The sequence below is a fragment of the Maylandia zebra genome, linkage group LG15 (assembly GCF_041146795.1).
Source record: "Maylandia zebra isolate NMK-2024a linkage group LG15, Mzebra_GT3a, whole genome shotgun sequence".
In the NCBI taxonomy this organism is placed as follows: Eukaryota; Metazoa; Chordata; class Actinopteri; order Cichliformes; family Cichlidae; genus Maylandia; species Maylandia zebra.
Window position 1 is genome coordinate 15,200,530 of NC_135181.1, and position 24,723 is coordinate 15,225,252.

General features: G+C 40.7%; 2 protein-coding genes across 4 annotated transcripts; both read left to right on the forward strand.

The window, feature by feature from the left end:
- Positions 1 to 2,420: 2,420 nt before the first annotated feature.
- nfkbie (nuclear factor of kappa light polypeptide gene enhancer in B-cells inhibitor, epsilon) lies at positions 2,421 to 10,911 on the forward strand. The gene is made up of 6 exons (XM_004550447.2): positions 2,421 to 3,264; positions 6,388 to 6,490; positions 7,829 to 8,039; positions 8,364 to 8,452; positions 9,220 to 9,468; positions 10,042 to 10,911. Exons 1-6 carry the CDS (start codon positions 2,942 to 2,944, stop codon positions 10,108 to 10,110), a joined length of 1,044 nt encoding a protein of 347 aa, XP_004550504.1. The 5' UTR covers positions 2,421 to 2,941; the 3' UTR covers positions 10,111 to 10,911.
- slc35b2 (solute carrier family 35 member B2) lies at positions 10,257 to 20,156 on the forward strand. Of its 3 annotated transcripts, XM_076873984.1 has the most exons (5): positions 10,257 to 10,381; positions 12,925 to 13,046; positions 16,779 to 16,966; positions 17,065 to 17,225; positions 18,240 to 20,156. In XM_076873984.1, exons 3-5 carry the CDS (start codon positions 16,888 to 16,890, stop codon positions 19,170 to 19,172), a joined length of 1,173 nt encoding a protein of 390 aa, XP_076730099.1. In that variant the 5' UTR covers positions 10,257 to 10,381; positions 12,925 to 13,046; positions 16,779 to 16,887; the 3' UTR covers positions 19,173 to 20,156. The 3 variants fall into 3 exon arrangements, with proteins under 3 accessions (XP_076730099.1, XP_076730100.1, XP_004550506.1); XM_076873985.1 differs by lacking the exon at positions 12,925 to 13,046 and having other exon boundaries at positions 10,294 to 10,381; XM_004550449.4 differs by lacking the exons at positions 10,257 to 10,381; positions 12,925 to 13,046 and adding an exon at positions 14,574 to 14,865.
- Positions 20,157 to 24,723: the final 4,567 nt, after the last annotated feature.

The following is a 24,723-nucleotide window of genomic DNA, read 5'->3' on the forward strand; positions in this document are numbered from 1 at the left end:
TGTCACCAGGATTACAAGTTGTGAAGATGTGAGGCCTGCATATGCTCCAAAAGGGCTTAAAGGAACATGTCATTGTGTTAGCAAGTTTTAGTTCTGTGGTCAGATTTTGCATACTTAATTGGTTTTATTGACAGTTGAGTAATTGTTTTGTTAAAGCAGTTCATTTAATGCTGTTTATGAAAGTGTGCATGGGCTCATGCATCATTCAGAGGCAGTAATAATCACACAACTCAAGCGGGGAATAATCACATAAACAAGTTGTTTGGTTTTTTGATTCTATTGTTTCATTTTTCGTTATTGTATGTGATGTTGCTGCTTTCAGTATCCCTGCAGCTGTGGTACACAGTGAAGACTAAGGTTCTCAGAACAACTGAGACTTAAACATCAAAAATTGGAAATGCAAACCAACACAGTTCATTTATTTGATTATATATTTACTGTTTTTTTATTAGCACACTAGACAAGGTTGATTTCATAGTGTGTGTGTGTGTGTGTGTGGGGGGGGGGGGGGGGGGGGGGTATTGTTATTAAGCATTTTGTATATTTCTTATTTTGCGCGTTTGTTGGCCTCATTGAATGTTGATATAATAATAATAATGGATTGGATTTATATAGCGCTTTTCAAGGCACCCAAAGCGCTTTACAATGCCACTATTCATTCACTCTCACATTCACACACTGGTGGAGGCAAGCTACGGTTGTAGCCACAGCTGCCCTGGGGCAGACTGACAGAAGTGAGGCTGCCATATCGCGCAACAGGGGTGTTTCCAGGAATCGTTAATGGGGTGGAACAGGATAGAAGAATAACAGGGCAGGTTGGGTGGAAGAGGGGAGGCTGGAAATCAGAATATTTGATCAGAAGTAAATACAATTTGAGGCTGGTGTAGCTCTATGCCCTAATATAAATGATGTTATATGACAGACTCTTTGTGTAAGCGAATATCATGTTTCATATTTCTTAGCCTAAAGATGTATTCATGTTAGCCACAAAGTGAAATTTGCACTGGATGGTGTGAATAGACACTAATCTGCATTAAAGGTATTTCAACTTTGCAAAAACCCATGAGCGGGGATTCTCCTGACACTGCCGACAGTCAGAAATGAATGATGAGCTTACTGAAGTCATTTGAGGGAAGCTGGAGTTTAATAGTTCAACTTTACTCTTAGATAAAGACCGATGGGGGAAAAGGAGAGGGTGTGGGAAAAGCTACTGATTGTACTCCTCCTTATCCCCTTGACTTTTGGGGTTTTTCCACTGTGACTGTGCAGCGAGGCATCAAAGTGCACTTAATGGAAAATGAAGATTATACAGAATCGTCCTTCTTCAGAATCATTATCATTTTTAAAAATAATAGTTATTAGTCGTTTCCTTATTTTTTATTAATGTGTTTATCACTTTGATCTCCAAATCCCTCCCAAATTACTGAACTTCTTCCACAATCTCATTCTTTCAGCCACTACCCAGACCTCGTGATTGTAGATATCATGATTACATTAGACAACAGGTCTTATCTATGTTTAGCACTGCAAGATTAACAAGCAGTCATTTCTTTTGAGGGGGGGGGGGGGGGGCAGATGTCACCCTATGCCCCCCTCTGGACATGCCCCTGAAAATAAATTCCAGTAAGAGTTAGTCAGAAGCCTGCGAACTGTTACCATGTCATCCTAATAGAGCACTTTGCTCTCAGACTGCAGGTTTAATTGTGGTTCCAAGGATATTTAAAAGTAGAATGAGAGGCAGAGCCGTCGGGTTTCAGGCTACACTTCTGTGGAACCAGCTCCCAGTTTGGATTCAGGAGACAGGCACTCTTTTGGATCAGGTGACCCTGAATCCCCCCTTAGTTATGCTGCAATAGTCCTAGGCTGCTGGGGGCTTCCCATACACTAAGTATTTCTTCTTCACTCATCTTTTTCACTCATTATGTACTCACACTCCATTTTGCATTTAATCATTAGTTACTACTAATCTCTGACGCTCTTCCATAGTATTTAGTCTTTTGTCCCGTCTTCCTCCGCTCGCTCTCAGAAGATGGTTGCAGATGACTGTTCCTCCATGAGCCTGGTTTCTTTCTTTTAAAGGGGAGTTTTTTTTTAATTCCCAATGTCATCAAGTGCTTGCCCAGGGAGGTTGTTTTAATTTTGGGGTTTACCCTGTATTATTGCAGGGTCTTTACCTTACTCTACACCACTTGAGGAGACTGCTGTTGTGATTTGTGGCTATATTATTAATAAATGAACTTAACAAAAAAAAATGAGAAGACACGAAATGGAAACTCATCAATGGGTATATATATATATATATATATATATATATATATATATATATATATATATATATATATATATATATATATACAAAGCCTTAGATAGTGTGCTTTTATTTTGATAATCACAAAGTAATTCCGCTCTCACACCCGACTCTCCGGCGTTTCTGCGCGCGCGTGTTCGCGAGGGAACATACTGTGTGTGTGCGTTCGATCACGCCACTGGGGATTCCCCCGCGTGACAAAAACAGCTTTGCCTTTCACATGTCAGCTCTTCCCCTTCTCGCCTTTCATTGCTCATATGCTCTCCGCCTGGAGCTCACGCATTTACCGGATATTTAGTCGACGGGTAGTCGTTAGTGTCTCGTTTCACTCGTTTTAAACCCGATACACCATGTTTTCGAAACTTTTTAAAACGCGTTAAATCGGTAAAAAGTGAACGCCTCTTCCTACACAGAGGGCACAGTGTTGTCGGTTAATGGCATGATACGCAGCGGCTCGTTCCTCTGGTTTCACGAAGACGGTGCGGCGGTTATCACAGGTGTCACCGGGCTGTCCGGTCACATCACCGAGCACCGAGCGGCTACAGCGCCCGCAGGAAGCCTTTAAATCCTCGGGGAAGGCGGGAGGGGGAAACCCAGCGAGGCCACCATCATCATCACCACAGCAGCACTACCATGGCGAGCCATGACTGTACTAAAGAACACTTGCCGGAGGATAACCGCACAGACTCAGGCATTGATTCGTACCGCTCCATAGTGAAGTCGGAGGAGCCCCGGGGGCCGAGCAATGACCTCAGCGGGCCGAGGGACAAGTTCTCCGGCGGGGAGGAATGGCTGGACTCAGCCTACGGTTCCTCGTCTCTCACGGTAGAGAGCCTGTCGGATATAGTGGAGGGCTGCACGATTTCCAGCAGCAACCAGCAAGTACAGAGCTCTGAACTCTCTGAGCAGGAGCAGGAGGAGAACTTGCTTACAACTATTACAGAGGATGGAGACACGTAGGTTTTTAATTGTTATTCATTTAATTTCCATCAAAAATAAAAAATTCTTGCTCATCTTGCTAGAATATTTGCTGAAAGGAATGCTGCTGCACACTGGTGGGTGAATACAAACCTTTTTGCATTTTAACTGTTTCTCTCTTAGAGGTTTCACCAGCTTTTTTGGCACCCGTGATTTTTATCCTTAGTTGATATGGTTGGCAATATCCTACAGTTAGTTTGCAAAGCTCTTTATGATTATCATTTCCATTATCTAGTGATTTGTACATTAATGCCACCACATTAGTTTTAATTGGATCACTGCCTGATATGTAGTGATGGGGATTTATTAGACAATGTACGATTCAAAATGATTTAAAACAAGAAAAAAAGTATATATTTTTTTATAATTGGTGACCTGTAATTAGAAATCTTTTTGTGTATTTGTTCTAAATATTGCACAGAATAATTTAAAGGTTACCAGAATAGTTGCTGGTTTAATTTTGAGCAGGGTAGTAGCTTCTCACTTTTTTTTTTTTTCTTCTTCTTCTTTTTTTTTTTTTTTTTTAAAGTCTGCTGTAAGCTGATGAACTTAAAATCGTCATGAATGGCATTTCTACTGCAGCTGGAGTCTGTAAATCACATTAAATTTCAGGCACAGTTTTTCCCATGGCGATACAGGTTTTAAAGGGGATTTCATAAGAGTGTGATACTGCAGACTTTTATAATGAACTTTGTCCTTGTCGCATATGTGACCGGTCTCCATTGAGTTGTCGACTCTCAGTCAGAAAACAGAAGTGAAACAGATAGGTCTGGACTTCCCCCATGCAGCACAGACAAAGCACATGCTGTGAGGTAGCTGTGTGGCCCGCTTTTCATCCAAGAAACTTGTTGATCAGGACAGGACAGTGTGTACGCATGTTTTCATCCCTCACAGGCTTCTTTCTTTCCCCCTTGCTTTTTTTTTTTTTTTTTTTTTTTTACTTTCTTCCCCCTTCCTTCTTCCAGACAGCTAAAAAAATCATTTGCAACTGAGCGGCTTTTCGCTGCTCTTCATTTCTCAATTTGAGTCAGTGAAACTTTTGCACACAATCTAAACACCTCAACCTCCACACACACACACACAATCTTATCAGCCCATGCAGACCTTCTTGTTTCTTATGTGACCCACTCATCTAGAGTTGCAGCGTCATCAACCAGCAGACCGATTTAATGAATCCTGCAGCCACGACCAGCCGGTGTGATCCTGATGTAGTCACATCACACTGCACAAGTGTTGTTGTGTCTCTGACCTCTTTTCATTTCCGCTTGCTGATTGTTGGGGCCACATGGTTTCATTCTCACACCCTAACTATAGATACCTGGTGGAGGGGGAAAAAAACACCTGAAACACACCACAGTGCATTGCTTCGACTGACAGAATCATGCAAACACTAATTTTCCCCTGTGGGATTTTTTTTTAAAGTTCTTATTCATTCAAGTCTTACTCAAACCAGGAAGTCCCTTTCACACAAAGACATTTGCTGACAGGTTTATGTCAGTGCAGCTCCATCAGTCTGCAGACGTAGCTGACATTTAAGCATCACAAAAATGTAATGTGGCTTCTCGTGCAGTATCCTCTCATCTTAACCATTACTGGGGTACTCGAGCGATGGATTAACACTCACAAGCAGCTTTGTATTTTTACATTTATTTTCATTTTCTCTACAGTTTTTGGGAATTTTACATTCCTAGAAATGCACAAGGAATCATGCACTTTGTCACCTGCAGCCTTCCTAATTTACTCACAGTGAGAAATGCCCCACATCTGTTTCCTCATTGCTTCTTCTCAAACAGCCCAAAGATATTTAATTCAGTGGGGAAAAAAAGCCAACTTATATGCTTAATCGGTGTTGATAATAGTAAAGTAGTAATACGTTTTATGTATTTATGGCAGTAACTACAAGAAATGCTTTTTTCCCCTTGTTTTGTGCCAAAAATAAGCGTAAAATATTGTCACCTTTTTAAAATAAACCTTATGCAGGTACTTTATCTTTTTTTTTTCTTTGTTTCTCAGTGTCAGTAGCTGCAAACAAAATGTTCAGTTGCATGATTAATCCTTATAGATTTCAATAACTGATCACTTTAAAAAAGCAGCTGTATTATCGCTACCGCTGCACATTAGTTTTTGAAACGCTGATATTTTAAATTTGTGACTAAATAAAACTGAATTCTTTTTTTCCCCCCTTTGGTGTGGGTCTTTTGAAATAAAGTAACCCCATTTACCATTTAACAAATCGATAAATGCCACGTTGTTTACTACTTTGTATAATTAGACATGTGGCACTGTAAGTGTTCAAAGCTGAGTGTACAGCGAGACGTCGTGGGAACTTTTGATCCCACTCTGTCTGCGTCTGAAGCAGCCCGCGGCGTCCATCTTTGGGTTAAATGACATTTACTCTGAAAGCAGAACGTCTCGCTGCTAAACTAACAGAGAAGTAACTGCTGCGGCGAATCGTGCAGCAGTAAAACATCAACGCTTCAAGCCCGTAAGATAAAACCTGATGTCCGCAGAATTTGGACTCAGCAGTGAGTTTAAAGAACTTGAAGCCTCAAACTTTGATTTTAATCTGTTAAGATCCCTTTTCCAGATGGGGCCCTCGCTATGTTGCTGTTGAGTCTAAATTAAGCACTAATGCTCAGTTCCATTTCCTGCTTTGCGCACACATTTGTTTGCTACAACTTCCCACTGTGTTTTTTTTGGGTGGCGTGCTTTTTGTTTTGTTTTGTCTTTTGCTGTAAGCGTTTAAACTGAAGCCTGTGCGATTATATCTGCTCACAGATGTTTGATTTTTTTTTTTTTTTTTTTTTTTTTTTTTTTAAAACCACCAGCACCTTGCTGTGCTGTCTAGAATTTTTTTGTATTGCTCAATACCCCAACGACTCAGTCTTGCCATTCAGCCCACTAAGTGTTACATTTCGAGGTAGTCTCTTGAAATGAATACCGAGGAAAATTGTTAGGCAACATTTGTTGAAATTCACAGCACTGCTTTTTTTTTTTTTGAGGGGGGGTAAGTTGCTCAATTTGAGATAAAGTAGGGCTGCAGATTTTTCCAGACGTAACGGTTAATGTTCATCTTCTCTTTTTCTTTCTCACTCCCGTAGAATCCTGCACTTAGCAATTATCCACGAAATATCACCACTTGCTAAGGAGTTGATACAGATATTCCCAACAGAAGTCCTGGACATCCAAAATAATTTATATCAGGTAGGTACAACAGGTCCTACAAGTTGCTTCTGCTGGAATTTTTTAATCCACAAATACTTCCTCATCTGCACCTTGATTGTGGAAGCGGTGGCTTTATTTATATCTCTGTACTTCCAGAGAACTCTTGTTCCTCTTTATTTGCAGTCCGTCCTCACTCGGGACGTCACTGTGGGTGGTTCCAGTGTTAACTCATAAGGGACTTTGAATGGAAACTCCCCTCCTCTACTTCATGTAGAAATAGAACCACAGGGAGCTGTGGAGTGTATCCTTGTGTGGATGTGGGTGGAGGAGTTGTTCCAGTCCTTCAAGAAGTCCGACCAGAGACTTAACTTGAACTTGCAGAACTGTCAAAAGGAAACATATGAAGTTGAGACTCAGCACTTCACGTAGTGACTCAGTTAGCTCTGTGCTGGGCTCTTTTGGTTTCCTAATTTCCTCTTAGTAGTCATTCTAAGATTTCACATTTGGACACATTACCAAGAAGAAATTTGTTTGCAACCCAGGGGGTTTAAAATAAAAATGCATCTTCATTTCTGAAGGAAAAGGAAAACAAATGGATTAGGGATTTTTGCCATATTTTAACACGTGGTCCTGTGAGTACAGTCTCGCAGCAAAATTCTGATAACAAAAAAAATTGCAAAACACATAAAAAAAAAAAAAGGGAGGGAGAGACAGCACTATCATACTCTACACCTACAGCAGTCTCAGTAAACCACAGTGCAGAGTAACCGCATCACTTGTTGTGGATTAAAGATAAAACTCAATTTCTCGGAAAGGGTTTTCCTCACTTGTACCTGAATGCAGCAGGTACAGGCCTGCGCTCTGGGGATTTTCAAAGGGAACCATTAGACTTTTACCTATTTCCTCTCATATTTATACCACTTCAGTAATGGGTGCTCACATTAAACATGGCAAAAGTTTGGTATAATGAGGTCGGTAATCTCAATGAGCCGAAATTTTAGTGAAGCTTTGGATTACTCTAACGCTCAGAATCATCATTCATGCTAAGCTACTCTACTAGAGTCCAAAAATAATAATGAGGAGTTAGAAATGAGGATAAGAGCATTCTTGGAAATACAGGGAAGCTGCAGCTGTGAAGGAGAAGTGACAGGGTATAAGGACAACAGCTGAAGAAATATATAAGACCACCATCAACCTGTTATTGTCAGTATGTTTGATGAATCAATGGACAGCTAGTATTTTTTTTGTGTCTTTGCTTAATATCAACTCAACATTTTAGTAGATTATTTAACATCTCAACTTAAATATGAACTTCTGACGTGTTTTTGTTTATATTGACCAGAGACACACAGGTAAAGTTTTTGTTTTGTTCCTCAGAGCCCTTTGCACCTCGCCACCTACCTAAACCTGAGAGAGGTGGTGCAGTGTCTGATGGAGAAACAGGTCAGCATAGAGCTGCAGGACCAGGACGGGAACACGGCGCTCCACGTGGCCTGCCAGCACGGGCAGTTAGAGTGTGCAACCGAGATGACCAAAGACGTTTCTCCCAGCAAGTTGGCTCCGGTCCTCGAGACCCAGAACTGGAGAGGTGAGGGGAAAACAGTCATGGCTGCTACTAAATCTGTTTATGCGAGTTTTTATGCATTAAAGTCAAAAGTTGTTTTTGTTTTACATTTTAATGTCGCAGAAATATTTAACTAGCTTGTCTTTCCCTGATGTCCTCCTAAAAGATACATGAGGATTTTCTTGGACAGTAGCAGAAGAAATAACGCCCACATTTAGCATTGATGTAGAACATGTTTTGTGTTGTATCGATACAGTGTTGGTCTGTATTCTGCTTGAAGTTTGTAAAAACTGTTTGACCTAAAAGTGAGCTCACATTGCAGATTTCAGACAACATTTGTAATTTCAGGTCTTGGCTGTCTTCACTTGGCTGCACTGAACAGGCAACATGAAATTATGAAGCTCCTGATCAAAAAGGGCGCAGATCTGAATATACAGGTTAGTCTGTGGATTCCCCCCCCCCCCCAAGTCAATGCACCATATGAGCTGTATTTGTGTAATTAAGTTTTGCATAAAGGCAGAATTCACACTAAACAGAAAGCCTTTTTTGCACTCGTGTAATTCAGCCTGAAATGATCACAAACAGTGCAGCTCCACTTGCAGACTTCAACTCATAACAAGGAAAAGGTTGAAGGACCGGATGAAGAGTTTGTTTTTGTGGAAGCAAAGCTGCAGTCTTTATTTATTTTTTTCCCCTAAGAGGGCTTTCCGTACTTGTTTAATCCAGTCATATGTCTGCATTTATAATCACATACGTCCTGTTTAAACTGTGTTTACCACATCGGGACCTTATGTTGTGTTCCTATCATAAATCAGCTGCACCTGTGCAATGCTGATAGTGATATGAGCTGAGCTCGGGGCTTCCTGCAGGATTCAGTGAGACATAATTAGATTTGAGATATGATTAGGTCAGACTAGCCGGCCGCTCTTAACTTTCTATTGATGGTAGGGAACGTGGCAGTCCCGAAACCACCCCAGACATTCCTCTTAGTTTAAATCAGTGGCCTAACATATCAGTCTGCCTCACGTCCGATGTATTGAATTATTCATTATTCTAATTAGAATGTACTTTGACCTTTTTACTAGCTGATTTCAAGAATGTGGAATTGCAAAAATAAAACTGTGAAACTGTTTAAATTTCATAATGAATTTCTGCCCTTTTTGTGGAATTTCTCATCGCTTTTCTTCGTCCGCTCCCCTCGTAGGAAGGAACCAGCGGCAAAACGCCTCTTCACCTCGCTGTGGAGCTGCATGACATCACATCTGTGAAGCTGCTGCTCGGCAGCCGAGCCAACGTGGACGCTGCAATGTTTAATGGCTGCACACCCCTGCATCTTGCGGTGGGGAGACAGGACGCCACCATCGCCACCATCCTCTGTCAGAATGGCGCCGACAAAATGCTGCGAAACATGGAGGACGAGACGGCGTTGGATTTGGCTGACGGCAATGATGATGTAAGCAAATATTAAGGGTTGAAATGCACTGTTGTACATAGTTTAAATAATAAGACTTAAATCCTGTTTTAAAAAAAACCCCCACAAAACAAAACCAGCAATATGTATGTTTTGCAGACTTTCAGTGGTAACTGTGCACTAACTCAACGCACAAACCTAATCTGTCAAGCCTCCTCCTACTGCCTGACTGAACTCATTCTTCGTTTACTCTTTAAGTGGTTTAACATCACTAACCTACCAGTTCAGAATAACCTACCAAAGCATACAAGCAGGGGACCTGGTACTCTTTTAAAAAGCAGAGTAGTCACAGCAGAAGTGGATTTGGTTCATTTGTTTTCATTTATTTTACTCCAGTTTGTATGAAGCTCACAGACAAACACTATTCATGGTTTCAATTTTGACCTCTTGTGCTCTAAATGCTCTGCTTAGTTCTGGGTTTCCTAGAAAGACATTTAGATAAGGGATAAGTCATCTGTACGGCAGCGCTTGTATAAATGCTGTTCTCTGGTATTTTTTCTAATCATTATTTAAGGATCAGTAAAGTTTGACCTGCTTCTTGTTCTTGTCTTTCAGATTCTGGCTCTATTTCCTTTTGATGACATCCAGATCTCTGGAAGGTCGTTGGTTGGCGTGAAGTTTTGAGCTGAGTCACGGGCTGAACAACAGTCCTCTAATTGTCTGGAGCCTCACTGCAGCTCATATAAATAAAAATTTTAAAAACCTATATTTTGAGCTAACATTGTTGATTAGTATACATATGCTTAGACAAGTATGTGCACAGTATAAATCTCACTTCGCTCTGATTAAACAGAGTAGTACCGCTTAATTGAAAGATTTTACAAGCTTGGTTATGTTGCTTCTTCCTGCATGCCTCTGGAGATGGTTGTACTCAGCTGTAAAACCCCACCTCACTGTGAGTACCAGACTGTCTCTAAACCTGTTCAGTGCCCACAAAAAAAATCTACCTCTTTATCATTTTGACCTGGTTTCAGTGGCTACAAATAGAGTATGCAAAATGCATAGTTTCGGTTTCTCAAACTTTATCAGTGACTTTGCATTGAAATTGAAGTAAGTTTTAATTTTTTTAAATTTTGTTTTTAACTCTGAAAATGTGGCCTTTCACTGTAGTGCATAAAAGAGATTTTTGGAAGAATGCAATCAGAGGTGTGAACAGATATTTAAAAAAATGTAAATCCTGCAAAAAACAAACTATTCTCATCTCTGCTTTTGCTAAAAAAAAAGTGACAAGTGGTTAAAAATGTAATGTATATAACAGGAAATGCAGCTTGATCTTTTTGATTTGTAGTTTTTGTTTTTTGCTTGGAATAGTGAAACTATTTATCTCAACCTAGCTTTCATCAGCAGAAACTGTTCTTTGTGTAATTACACTGGCCTGTCTAGTTAAGAGTTCATTTATTTTGTAATAAAAAGACAGGAAATTCATGAATGTTGTCTTTTTTAATTGCAAAAACAGTCATGGTAAAGTACGTGTTTAATTTTGAAGGTTTTACATATCAGCACTTAATAAAAAAAATTATCAGATCTTAAAATTAGCTGAATACAGCTTCAGATAAACTACAAAATGTGGCACGGTTTCATTATTTATGTGTGGAAAAACTAAGTACAGTCTGACGTCTTTAGGAACTAAATAGATAAACAGCAGCCAATCAAGTAGCACGGGCAAGTGTAAGCACCTCTATGAAAATAGAAGCTTTGGTAATTTGCTGCTCTGAAACCTTAGGGTGTGTGTTAACATGATGACAGAGGAGGACAAATCTGGGAAGGATTATACAGCCATTTCTTCACAACTGTGCAGACCAGCTGTCAAGCACAGTGGTGGAGGAGTCATGATTTGAGTTTGTTTTGCACTCACTGAGTCACTTGTAAAATCCTCTGTTTACCAAAGTATTCTAGAGCCGAACATGACACCATCTTTTCAGCGGTTAAAGCTTATTCAGGACAATGATCTCAAGCGCAGCAGCAAATCTACAACAGAAAAGAATCAAGGGAGTGCAATGGCTGAGTCAAAGTCCAGACCTGAACCTGCCAAATGCCTAGGCGGGGCCTAAACGAATCCCCACAGACCTCCTGAGGCAACGTTGTAAAAAGGGAGAGGCAAAATTCCTCCGTAACGATGTGAGCGGGTGATAGTGAAATAGAAACAAAAATGCTTCTACAAGTTATGGAATCATGGGGAATACCGAATTTCTCACATGCTGCCAGTATGCCACGTGTTGCTGTTCATCTGAGGCTGTTTACCTAATTTAAAACCTGATTAAAAACTGGATTTTTTAAAATCTCCTCATATGTAAAACCGTAGAATTGAAAGAGGGTGTCCTATCTTACTCAAGCATGCATCTCTATCTAATGTGTGCACGTGCACAAGCCTGACACTGTTTACCAACGGTCTTACATGTGCAATTCCAAGTTGTTGAAAGCCTCAAAAGAAGGTGTTTCAAATACGCACAGAGACAGGTGATGCAGATATATTTTAGCTTCCACTTAAATGAAAGTAAAGATGAGATGATTAAATGTTATGTTGTACAGGAATGCTCCTAACAGCAAAAAATCAGCTGACTGGAAACATGGTTTATTTTTGTTTTCCTGTAAGTGGCTTCTTCCTTGTGGGTCTTACAGTACAATGACCGGTGGAACTGTGGAAATTCCAGTTGGTTGGATTTCTATTATAAACACATTACCCACCGCAGAACAGGTTCACTTCATGTTCATACAGGTATATTGACCTGACTAACTACCTGGCAATTACAAAATTACTTTCCTTTGACCAGGTAAACATGACAGCAGAAGCAGTAGCTGCAGATTTGTCTTTATCTATTTCCTGGTCAAATTAGCTGTATGGTTGCAAAGCACAACTCAAGTTTTATATTGAATATAACAGTTAATTTTATGGGATTTTCTCATCTTTCATTATCACATGTGCACAAACAAAACTTATGGCAACAGCTACCAAACCGACATAACTCTGTGGTCAGTAGCTAGAACAGAGTTATGAAACTATACCAGTCTACTTCTCCATTCAAGTGTAATCTGGAAAACTGATACTGTTGTGTTATGTACAGTAAAGACCATGCTAGTGCTGCAAAAGGTTTTAAAAATGGTGTGTTCAAGTCATGTATTCCGCTCTGTGCGATCCTTCTCAATCAACATCTATGATGATAGTATGCGTAATACACTCAGCAGGTCAATTATCTCATCAGGTCTGACTAATACTCCTGGAAATAACATTTCTTTCTAATGGAATGCCGGAATTTCCATTCTTGCAGACATCCACCTACGTGGACATAGCCTACGTGGGATATTATTCAGATAAATATATCAGCTGCTATTATGTGATATCTTGAAATACGGTTTCGCTGTAATATCTTGGTTTAGTTAATGATTAGCTGCTGTATTGAATTTGTTTTTATGACGGAATGTCTCTCTTCACTTTTGCAGTCAGAAGGAAACAAAGACGAGACAAACGTTGGAGGAATTACTACTGAGGTGTAGTGGAACGAGGGCACACATTCCCCTGCGTGAAAATAAAAGGAATTCCTTACTGGTGACCTGTTTTAGAAGTGAGTCAGGGGTACGGCAGGCACTGTGGCGTCGTTGAAGAAGCAGCTCAGATGTGTTTATCAGCAACAATGACAGCAGCCTATTTCGATGCTCACTCACTGGCATGAAGGAAGTGCTTTACTGTGCACGTGTTTATGAAGTAGGATTCATTTGAAATGCCTCATGCATAAGGCTTTCCAGCACAGCTTAACCTTCTTCAGAGATGCATAGAGTGGATGTCTTGGTTGTCTGGGCCTTGTTTACTGTCTTTTATACTGGAACTCTTCAAAAACTATATATATCTTTACATTTTAATCATTTTTTCTTATATATACATATAAAAACGGTATGTCACGTCTTATATGCGATGCTTCATGTTTCCAAGAAACGGCAGAAATGAGTCATTACATGTAAAGAAGAGAAGATCTGTTTGCTGCTTTTGCATTTATTTGTATTTACTTACATATCAATAAAAATAAGGAATGTCATCCAGACAGTCATCTCTATGAGCAGGGGGGGAAAAGCCAAATTAAGAAACACAACAACAGCTTAAAAGTTTAGACTATGAAGATTTTCAGACACTGAGCAGTGGGAAGCACTGGCATCAAAGTAAAGACCTGTATCTTTACATTTTAATCTTTTTTCCCCCTGTTTGTTTGTTTGATTCATTTTCAAAGATCTGAATCTTTGAATTGTTAATTTTCTTATGTTATGCATTTACATTTACACCACAAATATGATATGTTTTGGTCCAAATTTAGGTATTTCTTTAACTAGAGCAGATAATTATTTCAGGCTCATGTGCCATCTTATAGATATGGTATATTTATACTTTAAAATGTGACAAATAGTATGTATGTCAAGCTTTAAAATGAATAACACGGAGTATAGAGTAGAATACTTCCAAACTATAGCTTCCACCATCTGGTGTAAAATCTTGGCCCAAAGAAGATTTCAATATTAGATTGGTTGAGAAACTTGTGCTACTGTTGGCCAAAGAGGAGAGGGGGAAAGAAAGGCAAGAGTGTGGAAGTGAGTTTAATTACTTCTGGAGTTAACCATCCAAAGCAAAGGACAATGCACAAGAGAAGTGCAGGAGAGAGTGCAAGCAAGGTGGAGTGAGTGTAAATGAGTGTCAGGGCTGAGGATTGGCTCAGGATAAGTGTCAGCAGCAATAGTATGAAAGTTTACAAGACGATGATGTAGACAGCAGCACTGATAAAAAGAAGGCTGAGCTGGAAGTGGCAGAGCTGAAGATGGGTGTAACCAGGATGGACAGGATTAGAAATGAGTAGATCAGACTGACAGCTTAGGTTGGGCCTTTTGGAGACAAAGAGAGGCGAGGCTCAGGTGGTTTGGACATGTGCGCAGGAGAGATGGTGGATATACTGGACAAAAGATCACCATGGTGAAAATTCATGGCATTCCAATCACAATAGTTGATCACAGGGCTATGGTGGGCCCACTCAGTGCCCTGCTGTCTGTGCACGTCATAGCCCAACAGCTCTGCAGTTCCTCCTCCACACCGACAGGGGTCAGGGCCGCCGGGAGGGCGCCGTTATCTCTCGCCAGCATCCTGTGGTGATGCTGCTGAGTAAAGAGGAGGTGGCCTTTCCTGCTAAAGTGAACACATCGGCTATTGAGGAAAAGTCGAAGACCTCTGATCTAAAGGCGACTAGCCTGAAAGAAAACAGCATCTCATTATTTAGTCATTTTTCACCTGGCGGACCCACGGGGCTTCATGGTGTGTCACAGCGGGGACGCTTGAGTCTGTCGGCGTGTGTGCTACGCCGGGTGTCGGCCACGGAGTGCAGGGAAAATGCCTTCTTTCTCACGGAGGTAATATTTTTCAGACAGAAGTGTAGCTAACTGGGAAAATGTGTCACGCTGAAGATGAGTTTGAGGTATGGGCTCATTCAGCTCACGGTGAACCTTTCTGTGATGCAGCCTTACGGGGGCAGATTTTTGAAGCTGTAAGCAGCCTACGGAACTGGTATTAGCTTACACTAATTTAGCAACTAACGGTCCGACCTAAACACCCTTTCGTTTGCCAGCCTTTACCATAAATGGGTTAATTTAGTTTTATAGCGAGCGAGAGAGCGAGAGTCCGCTTTTTCTGTACAGTCTACGGCCGTTTGATAGTGGGCGTGTCTGTCTGCAGGCAAATATGTTGAAATATGTTTCATATCTAAGTCAGTTTACTGCAACTAGCCCAAGAGTTATGTGTGCATTCATTAAAGGTTTAATAAATGGTTCCAACACCTATGGAAAAATACCTAATACTGGTACAAGTATTGGTGTTTTTCCACTCTACACTTTCTACATCTACCCCACCAGCCTTTTTTTTTTTTTTTTTTTTTTTTTTTAGCAACTTGGGAGAAACAGTTCCGTTATTGTAATGAAGACCTGTTGCTCCAGTTTTAGTGGTACATATATGTGCACACGTCAATCTAAACAAGTGCTCATTTTCTCTGTTTGTGTGTCTATGGCGTAGCAGCATGTAGGATGGCTTGTCTGGTGCAGTGCATTCCTTCATGTAATAAGCTTCTTGTTCAGGGCCCAGGTCTCCCTGCAGTAGGCTATTGGCTGACCAGGGCGCTGCAGAGTCCCAACACAAAGAGGCTCTGTGTTAGCCGGGCTCACAGGCCCCCACAGGAGGAGGCCCTGCCTCACTCCAAATGGGATACATCTCAGTGCTGTTGTCGGCAAGGAACACACCTTTTCACAGGAAGCCTGAGTTTCACCACAGGTGTCCTTTAGTCATTAGTAACACTTAAGCTGTTTGTGGGAATGGGTGATGAAGAACATCTGATGTCTTCACGGCTCAGTTAGCAAGTTGGTTGTTTTAACTGATTCCATCAGCTCATTTCATCATCCAGTGCTCTCATGCTGTAGCCACAACCAGACTACACTATGCTTGATGCTTTATTATTATGTTATTAGCTTGGAAAAAAGTTTTAAGGTGGGATTTATGGCTCTGGAGGAGGTTTTCTGAAAAAACTGCCCTATTTTTTTTTTAAAAAATGTTTTAACATGCTACAAACTGCATTTAAAAGATAGCAAGTTAAGTTTATAACTATTTTCAAGAGAAAGCTGCTTTTTTACAGGATGCTACAGAGTTAAATGCACCGATAGTGGTAAGTTGCCCCATAGTTTTGGAGCTCAGGTCTGGAAGGAAGGCAGAATCCCCCTTAGTTTCAGAGAAAGGGAGATATTTGAGGACTTGATAACCCAGTTTGGAGAATAAGGGTGTAGTGGTTCCGTCATATAGGTGGATCTGTAAATAGACAGATCCACCTACAGACAGACAGATCAGGGAAAGATAATTAATTAAAGATATTGTGAAGATGCATAATGTGATGGTGTTTTCTTCTGCAGTATTCGTCAGTTTAATCAAACCTTCACCCAAACTGTGATTGGGGACAAGGTCACATATGTCATTTTACGGGCATGTTTTCATTTTTGCTAAGAATCGCTACTCCGTGTAGAGGATTGATTAGATTTTAATGAAAGTGCGTGAAAATTGAATAACCATTGCAATGCTCACAAATTAGCTTTAATTTTAGATGCTTAAATGAGCAGACATAAACAACATTTGTGTATTGTTCATTTAATATTTATCATCAGCCTTGTTAAAATAGAAAGTAATGTAAGCTGTCTTGTTTATGTGTATAAGCTGTAATCACCAGCAGACTCTCATTGATATTGTTTCTGTTATGTAGCCTGATTGGTAGTTTTGTGTCACCCTGTAGGATTTGGCCTGCACTCGTGTTGCTCCTGTTCCCTTCCGCTGTGACTGCAGAAGAGCCTTCGCTGCTGGATGGCTGGCACGATGTCTGGCTCTTCCGCTTTCTCGTCAACATGCTGGGATACTCAACCATTATCATCCCTGGCTACCTCCTCATTAGCTATTTCAAGCGCACCAATTATGCAGAAACAGGTTCGGGTTTTGAGAGAATTTTACTGTCTTATTTTTAAATGCACGAAAGCTGCTGATCTAAAACTCCTTGGGCTTTTGTCTTTCTCACGTTTATTTAGGGAGTGGGTTTTGCTTTCCTCTCATAAAGACCTGCGTGTTTGGAAACGAGGCCAAGACCAGCTTGTTGGATGACACGTCTGCAGCAAGCAGGAATGAGGCTGATTCGGGTTCAACACTCAAACAGGCGTTAAAGTTAATCTTTTGCGCTGCCGGACTTCAGGTATCCTCCCCCAAAACCTTCAGTCATTAATTGCATATGCTAATGCTACCACATTATGTCCTATTTCTGAGGACCCAATGTTTGGAGGTTGAAGTATGCCACTGTTTGTCGATACTGTATTTAGAGCAACATCCAGCACAGTGCAGTACAGCAATAAAGGTACTGATCCAAGCAGACAAATTAGTTATTTACAAGATTTGTTCAAGGAGTGAAGGTTGTATAATTATTATTATTATTTTTTTTAAAGGCGGCATGATGGTAATGTCGTCACAGACCAGTCGTACTGGATACTTTGTTCTCTGCCTTCATTGATAACAGAGCTCACTACAGGCAGACCTCAGATTAAAGCAGATCGCAAACACGCCACACCTGCTCGACCATAAATTTCACTTGTGTTGAATTAGACTGGCGACCGGGGATGGCTGCTTAGGGTGTGCCCGCCTCTCACCCAGTGATAGCTCAGATAGGCTCTCCTCTTTGTTTAAAAACAGAGTGACCGTAAGCCCACTCCAGTGTTGTCTGAGTGACTTTAAAACAACACTGGAGTGGCTTTGGGATAACTCTTGAGCGGCACAGTTGAACCCCCTTCTCAAACAGAAACATACATCGCTGGTGAGATCTCAAATTTCTGACACTCATCTTCCATTGTGATAGCGCTTTAGATACTCTGCAGTCAAGAATGGCAAAACATTTCCAAAAACGAGGTGTACAAAACTTCAAAGCTTCAGCTAAGTACTCAGTAAAGGGCCTGAATACTTCCGCTTTCCTTTCAATATACAGGCAGTGAGTTTATAATAGGGGAAATGATGGATTTAATTCAGCCGTTGACAGTAACACGGTTAAATGTAAAAAGAGTAAAGGGTTTGAGTAGTAGTAGTGTGATTCCTGCTTTTAATACTACAGTGGCAGAAACTGGGGTCAGAATTCACACCACCTGAAATAACTCTTTTAACGCTCTTATTTGATAAAGTGATTTAACTCAGTGTTAAGAATAAACTTCTTTTCTTATCTTAGGTTTCATATTTGACATGGGGAGTCCTCCAGGAGAGGGTGATGACTCGTTCTTACGGAGCCGCAACTACAGATCAGGAGGGAGAGAAATTTAAGGACTCGCAGTTCTTGGTCTTCATGAACCGTATCCTTGCTCTGACTGTGTCAGGCATCTGGTGCGTCATGTTCAAGCAGCCTCGCCATGGAGCACCCATGTACAAGTACTCCTTCGCCTCGCTCTCCAACATCCTGAGCAGTTGGTGCCAGTACGAGGCCCTCAAGTTCATCAGTTTCCCCACTCAAGTCCTGGCCAAGGCCTCCAAAGTCATTCCTGTCATGCTCATGGGCAAGATCGTGTCCCATAAAAGCTACGAATACTGGGAGTACTTCACTGCTGTGCTGATCTCGGTTGGCGTCAGCATGTTTTTGCTCTCAAGCACAACCGACAAACATCCATCCACCGTCACCACTTTCAGCGGGGTCATCATCCTCATCGGCTACATCGTCTTCGACAGCTTTACCTCCAACTGGCAGGACAACCTGTTCAAGTACAAAATGTCATCAGTGCAGATGATGTTTGGAGTCAACCTGTTCTCCTGCCTCTTCACCGTCGGGTCGCTGCTGGAGCAGGGTGCCTTCTTTGAGTCGTTGGGTTTCATGACCCGCCACTCCGAGTTTGCCTTTCATGCCGTGCTGCTGTCCGTGTGCTCGGCATGCGGTCAGCTCTTCATCTTTTACACTATCAGCCAGTTTGGTGCTGCAGTCTTCACCATCATTATGACCTTACGGCAAGCTTTCGCCATTCTTCTCTCGTGTTTCCTTTACGGTCACACTGTTACCTTAGTAGGTGGCTTTGGTGTCGTTGTAGTGTTCCTGGCACTTTTCCTACGGGTGTATGCACGTAGCCGTATGAAGTCAGGTCGGCGGGGAGCGCAGCCGCTTGCACAGAAGGTGTAGCGCTCCAAACTGGGAACTAAGACCACGTTTTCTGTGGTGCTATTTGTCTATTTGTGTGCATCTTTCTTTCTTTTATTAATTTTTTTTTTACCGTTAAGTTCTTTTTAATTTTATTTTTATTAGCAATGGTACAGAAAGGGATTCTGCAGTTTTTACTCTTACACCAAGGTACCCCCAAGGGGTTCATGTGATTCGTTAGGTCAGAGAAGTTTTGAGTGCCTGCAAACTGCCTCTTCAGCTCTTTATCTTTTTTTTTTCCTTAAACCTCCATACGTTGCCCATGCATCCAGTTTAGGGTTTCTATGACCATGGAAAATGTACGAGTTTAATAGCTAGGCATTATTTCCCAAGCGTTACTGATATTGTCCCTTATTTAACTTTATCCAGGCTAATGGCACCATTTGTTGGGTTATCCTTCAGTCGCAGCAGCCAGATGTTTATCTATCAACCTATTGTGTTGGAGAGCAGGGGTCTTTATGTGGCTTAAGATGGTGTCAAAACATGTTGCATACATTTTAGTTTAATTTAAAATATATTAACATGTCACATAGGCTAGCATCAGTTAGGGTTCAGGTAGACAAAATTCTGGGTCATAATGAAAGAATCAGATGCTGCTGTGGGTTGTTTTAGAATTTTTTCTCCACACTATGTTTTACTTAATGTTTTGAACTTTGGGCAAAAAAAAAATGTATATATATATATATATATATATATATATATAATCTTAAATCAGTTTTTTCAAGCCAACTTGTCAGTTGTGTACTTTTGTAAAAGGACTGCTTTGATGTGAATGTTTGGGGAACACTGAATGGATGATTCTGATGCCTCATTGCTGTCACAAATGATGTGAAGATACTGTAGACCCAGGGGTCAGTTTGCAGAATGGAGTGCATACAAGGGAAATGCAATGTAACTGGTACCTTGTTTTTATCATTCTACTATTTCCTCTGGTAACTGGATTAATATTAAAATAACTTAATACTATCAAGTGTTTTGCAGTGATGTTTACATTGTTTTTATTTAACCAGAGGAGACTGAAAAGAAGGTAGTAACATCTGGAGAAATTGAACCAGCCATGTCGCCAAAGAGTTATTGGACGTCACCTATCATTTTTCCTGTTTGGCCTCAGCCCGACATTCAATGGCATTGACCACAATCTTAGAACCTGGTATTTACAGGGAGTTCATTGCAATGGTTTGAATCATTTTTATCTAATACACTCCATTTTTTGTGTAAATGAGCAATTTCTTTGAAGCTATCATTTTTTATCAAATTGGGTAAAACCAGCACGGTGGCACGGTGGTTAGCACTGTTGCCGCACAGCAAGAAGGTCCTGAGTTCAATTCCTCCATCAGGCCGGGGTCTTTCTGTGTGGAGTTTGCATGTTCTCCCCGTGTTTGCGTGGGTTCTCTCCGGGTACTCCAGCTTCCTCCCACCGTCCAAAGACATGCAGCTTGTGGGGATAGGTTAATTGATTAATCTAAATTGTCACTAGGTGTGAATGTGCGAGTGAATGTGAGTGTGAGTGGTTGTCTGTCCCTGTGTGTTAGCCCTGCGACAGACTGGCGACCTGTCCAGGGTGTACCCCGCCTTTCGCCCTATGACAGCTGGGATAGGCTCCAGCGCCCCCCGCGACCCTGAAAAGGAGAAGCGGAAGCGAATGGATGGATGGATGGGTAAAACCAGGTGAAAAATACAAAAAGAAACTAGATGGAGTTATACCTTTTTCAATCAAATACAATGGCATTGTATTATTCGGACCATGAGGTGCACCAGATTATAAGGTGCACTGTCGATGGATGGGACTGTTTTCATACATAAGGCGCATTAAGCGAAATGAAACAGTCAGATAAGTCAAACTTTACTCAACTCATTTTTCTTGCTTTCTCCACTTCCGTACCATTGATTCATTAATGTTGAATTCTCTTGCAGCTGCTCTGTTCCTATGTTGTTGCAGTATATTAATGACTAATCTCGTATTGTGGATTGATTAATTCATTTGTTCTCATGACTCAAGTTTGGTCCATTTACAGCACCCTGCGTTGCGATTGCATTTATCCCTAACCATCAGAAACCCTCACGTTAACTTTTTTCGAGTGGAAAAAGTAAGCGTTCATCCTCCGGCTTCACTGTGTTTATGCTAACATAGCTGTGTCGCTAGTGATGTCATAGCAAATCATTATATACCAGCTAGTCCAACTTCAGTAACCCTACAACAGTCACTGCTGTTTAGTTTTCTGTCTTCATTTATGTTGGAAGTGATAGCAGAGCTGTACGTTTTAATTTTTTTCAGAAATCTCTCAGTCAGAACATGCTATATCATGCTTAGGTAACTAGCGAGCTAACTTCTAACTTATTTAAATTTAATAAATCCTGTTTTCATGGATGCTTGGATGTTAAACTTAACTGTTACACCTGGTAAAGCAGCAACGCTGATCACTTCATTAAAGATGAAAGAATTTAGACCGTTTTTAACTCTCAGTGATCCAGCAGTGTAGGGCGGGGCAATATGGCCAAAAATATTCATCACGATATATATATTTGAAAATTTGCGATAACAATATAACTGACGATATAATTGACATGAGACAAAATACTTTACATCTCCACAACTTTATTAGTGCAAAAAAAAAAACCCCCATTGATGTATTTTCACTTAAACAAGCAGCTGTTTTTTATGTGCATTGAAGCTATATAAAAATTTAACAGTGCAAATGCAAATTCCTTGCTCACAGTTTAACCAAAAGGCATTTCCAGTGGAAATTGGCCAACATATCCTGAGCATAACCATGTATAATTTCCACAAAACTTAAAAAGAGGTTATACACACTAGAGGTGGGAATCACCATACATCCCAGGATACGATATTATCACAATACTTAACGCACGATACGATATTATTGCAATTTTTTAAAATATTTTGCGATATTCAGATTCTGTACATAAAGGTAAACTTTATCAATATTCATTTTATCTAATATCAAAGTCTCACACTCAGTCTTTCTCTCATTTCAGTCAGTTTTATTGTTGACAAACTGAACGGTTTGTATTACAGTCTAGTCCAACTTAACTGAATGCAACCGTCTGGTACAATTATAGCTATTCTGAACTATGCAATTTATGAAAACTATGCAGCCCATTCAGCAACTGAAGAATTTGAAAGTAAATTAAAACAAAATATAATTTTACATTAAATAAAAAAGTTTTAAACTTAATTAAAATAAAACATGTCTTAAATTAAAATAAGTAAACTGTCATGTTTGTTGCTGCAAAAAAATAGTTAAACACATTTGGACAGTGAAGGAATGTCAGGATTCTTGCTCAGAAAAAGGATCAACATGCTCTGAAGTCAGAGCATGTTCCAGTCCACAAAAACTTTTTTTGTAACAAAATATCGATTTCTGCTGTCCCTGTATCGATACATTATTAGCAAACAAAATATCACGATACTACACAGTATCGAAGTTAAGTGGCAAACGGTCATACCTAACTTACATTTGTGCTGGAATTACTCTGTGAAAGCAGCAATGTGCATAAACTACTGACGGTAGGACGTTTTGCCAAAGTAGGATGGTTTGTCAGAACACCGTGTACCACATAAAATCAGTTCGGTAATAACGACGGCCCGCTTGCATGCTCTACCAAAAATGTGCTTTGGTGTGTATCTGACGGAAGAAAGCCAAACCAGTTCCACACCACTGAAGTTGCACCATTTTTACAAACCAATTCTAGTTCAGCTTTAAACAATCCGCTTTCGCCCTTCTCATTCTCCGTCGCCGCCCTGCTTTTTCCGCCATGTGCGTATAAAAACAAGGCCACTGCGCATGCACGTTTTACCCATATTCTATCACGATATTTCATTTTCTTATTATTGCCTGACATTATACCGGTATTACCGTGAACGGTATGATATGGCCCAGCCCTACTGCAGTGTTCATTTGACTTTGGGACCTGAAGCAGGCATAGTTTTGGACCCAGATCACTCTGCGAGGCTCCTGACTAATGATCGGTGCGGCTTTGTACTTTACCAAAGTGGTACAAAAACATTTTTTGACACATTTGTGAGCGCTGTGTACCACATAAAATCGGTTCGAGGTCAGTAAGCACAACCAGAATTCATACATAAGGCGCACTGTCGATTTTTGAGAAAACTAAAGGATTTTAAGTGCGCCTTATGGTCCTCCTTCTGTGATGTGATTTGTAAATTCCAACAGTGTGCCCCATGAATCAAGCCTGTTTTATGCATTTCTGCATGAATACACCTGTGCATCCTTGATTATAGTTAATTTAGCAAATTGCTTCTTGCTTGTAGTTGCATTTCAGGAATGAAGACCTCCTTCATTGTAGTATACTGAGATTTGTTACAGGATCACAAGCAGGAAGAAACTTTACTCTACTTTTCCTGTAATCTTGCTCATAATGAGTCAATCACCAGTGGCCCAATGGCCCACTGGTGATTGACTGGTGTAAATATTAAGCAGACTGTCTTAAGGTTAGTCTATGATAAAATTGGTGTCACATTTTGTATGAGTGGTATTTGATTTACCGACTTTTTCTGAACATGTATGAAAAGTTCAATGTGGTTATAAAGCACACTTGGCAGGTCTGAATCTGGTGATATTATTTCAGTAATCTTATGTTGCTACTAAGTTCAGTCTGAGTCACATACAACACACTTTCAGGAGGTGTGAGGTCCCGAGATGGTAAAATCAAAGTACAGTTTTACTCTCTGCTCTTTCACAACCAATAACTAGAATCTCGGTTTTGTCTTTTGTCCCTTGGAGGTTACTTTGGGCCATCTGTTCATGTCAGAGATACAGATTTCAAAGGAGTAAATTTGGCTTTGGTGAATAGGATTTACATCTGTGTAAAGGTGGGTGTCATCTGCAAAAAAAAGCTGACAATCGATTTTCATGAAGCGAATGTATATTTCTGTATTGGCAGCGATAGCAGCAGCAGCACAGTGCTGAGGCTGCTGTGCTTCAAAGCTTTAGGGGCCTGAGTTTTTACCATAACTGCAAGTTGTTCAGTTCAAATCATTTGATTCTCTTTCCGAAATGCCACGGCTCCCGTGTCCCTTCCACCCTCTCCTGTCTCATCGAGCGACAAGACAGCAAATACAATTTTCGAAATACGTTTGAGGTACTCTTTGCGCTTGTCACTGATTCATTAATCAGTCCACTATTATGATTCACTGAACATCAAAACGAAGACCGGGTTTGACTGTGAAGTGCCAGAAAACATTTCCCCCTGGTTTATCGATCTCAAAGCGGCTCAATTGGGGAATTTCCCTACACCTCTCGTTTTCACAAGTCCTACACCCCATCTGGGTTGTAGAAGTGCGTCACTGCGTCAGTCTTAGCACTCTTCTTTTCAGTGAGAGAGATTTAAAAAGAAACAAACAAACGAGAGGTGGGGTATAATAAGAGCTGCAGACAGATTGACCTTTGGTTTCAGCCCCCACTGGACCAGTCACTGTGAGCTCTCGCTCTGACTGCAGGGATGACACATTCCGAGTGTTTTTTATTCCTTTATTAAAAGAACATTTGAC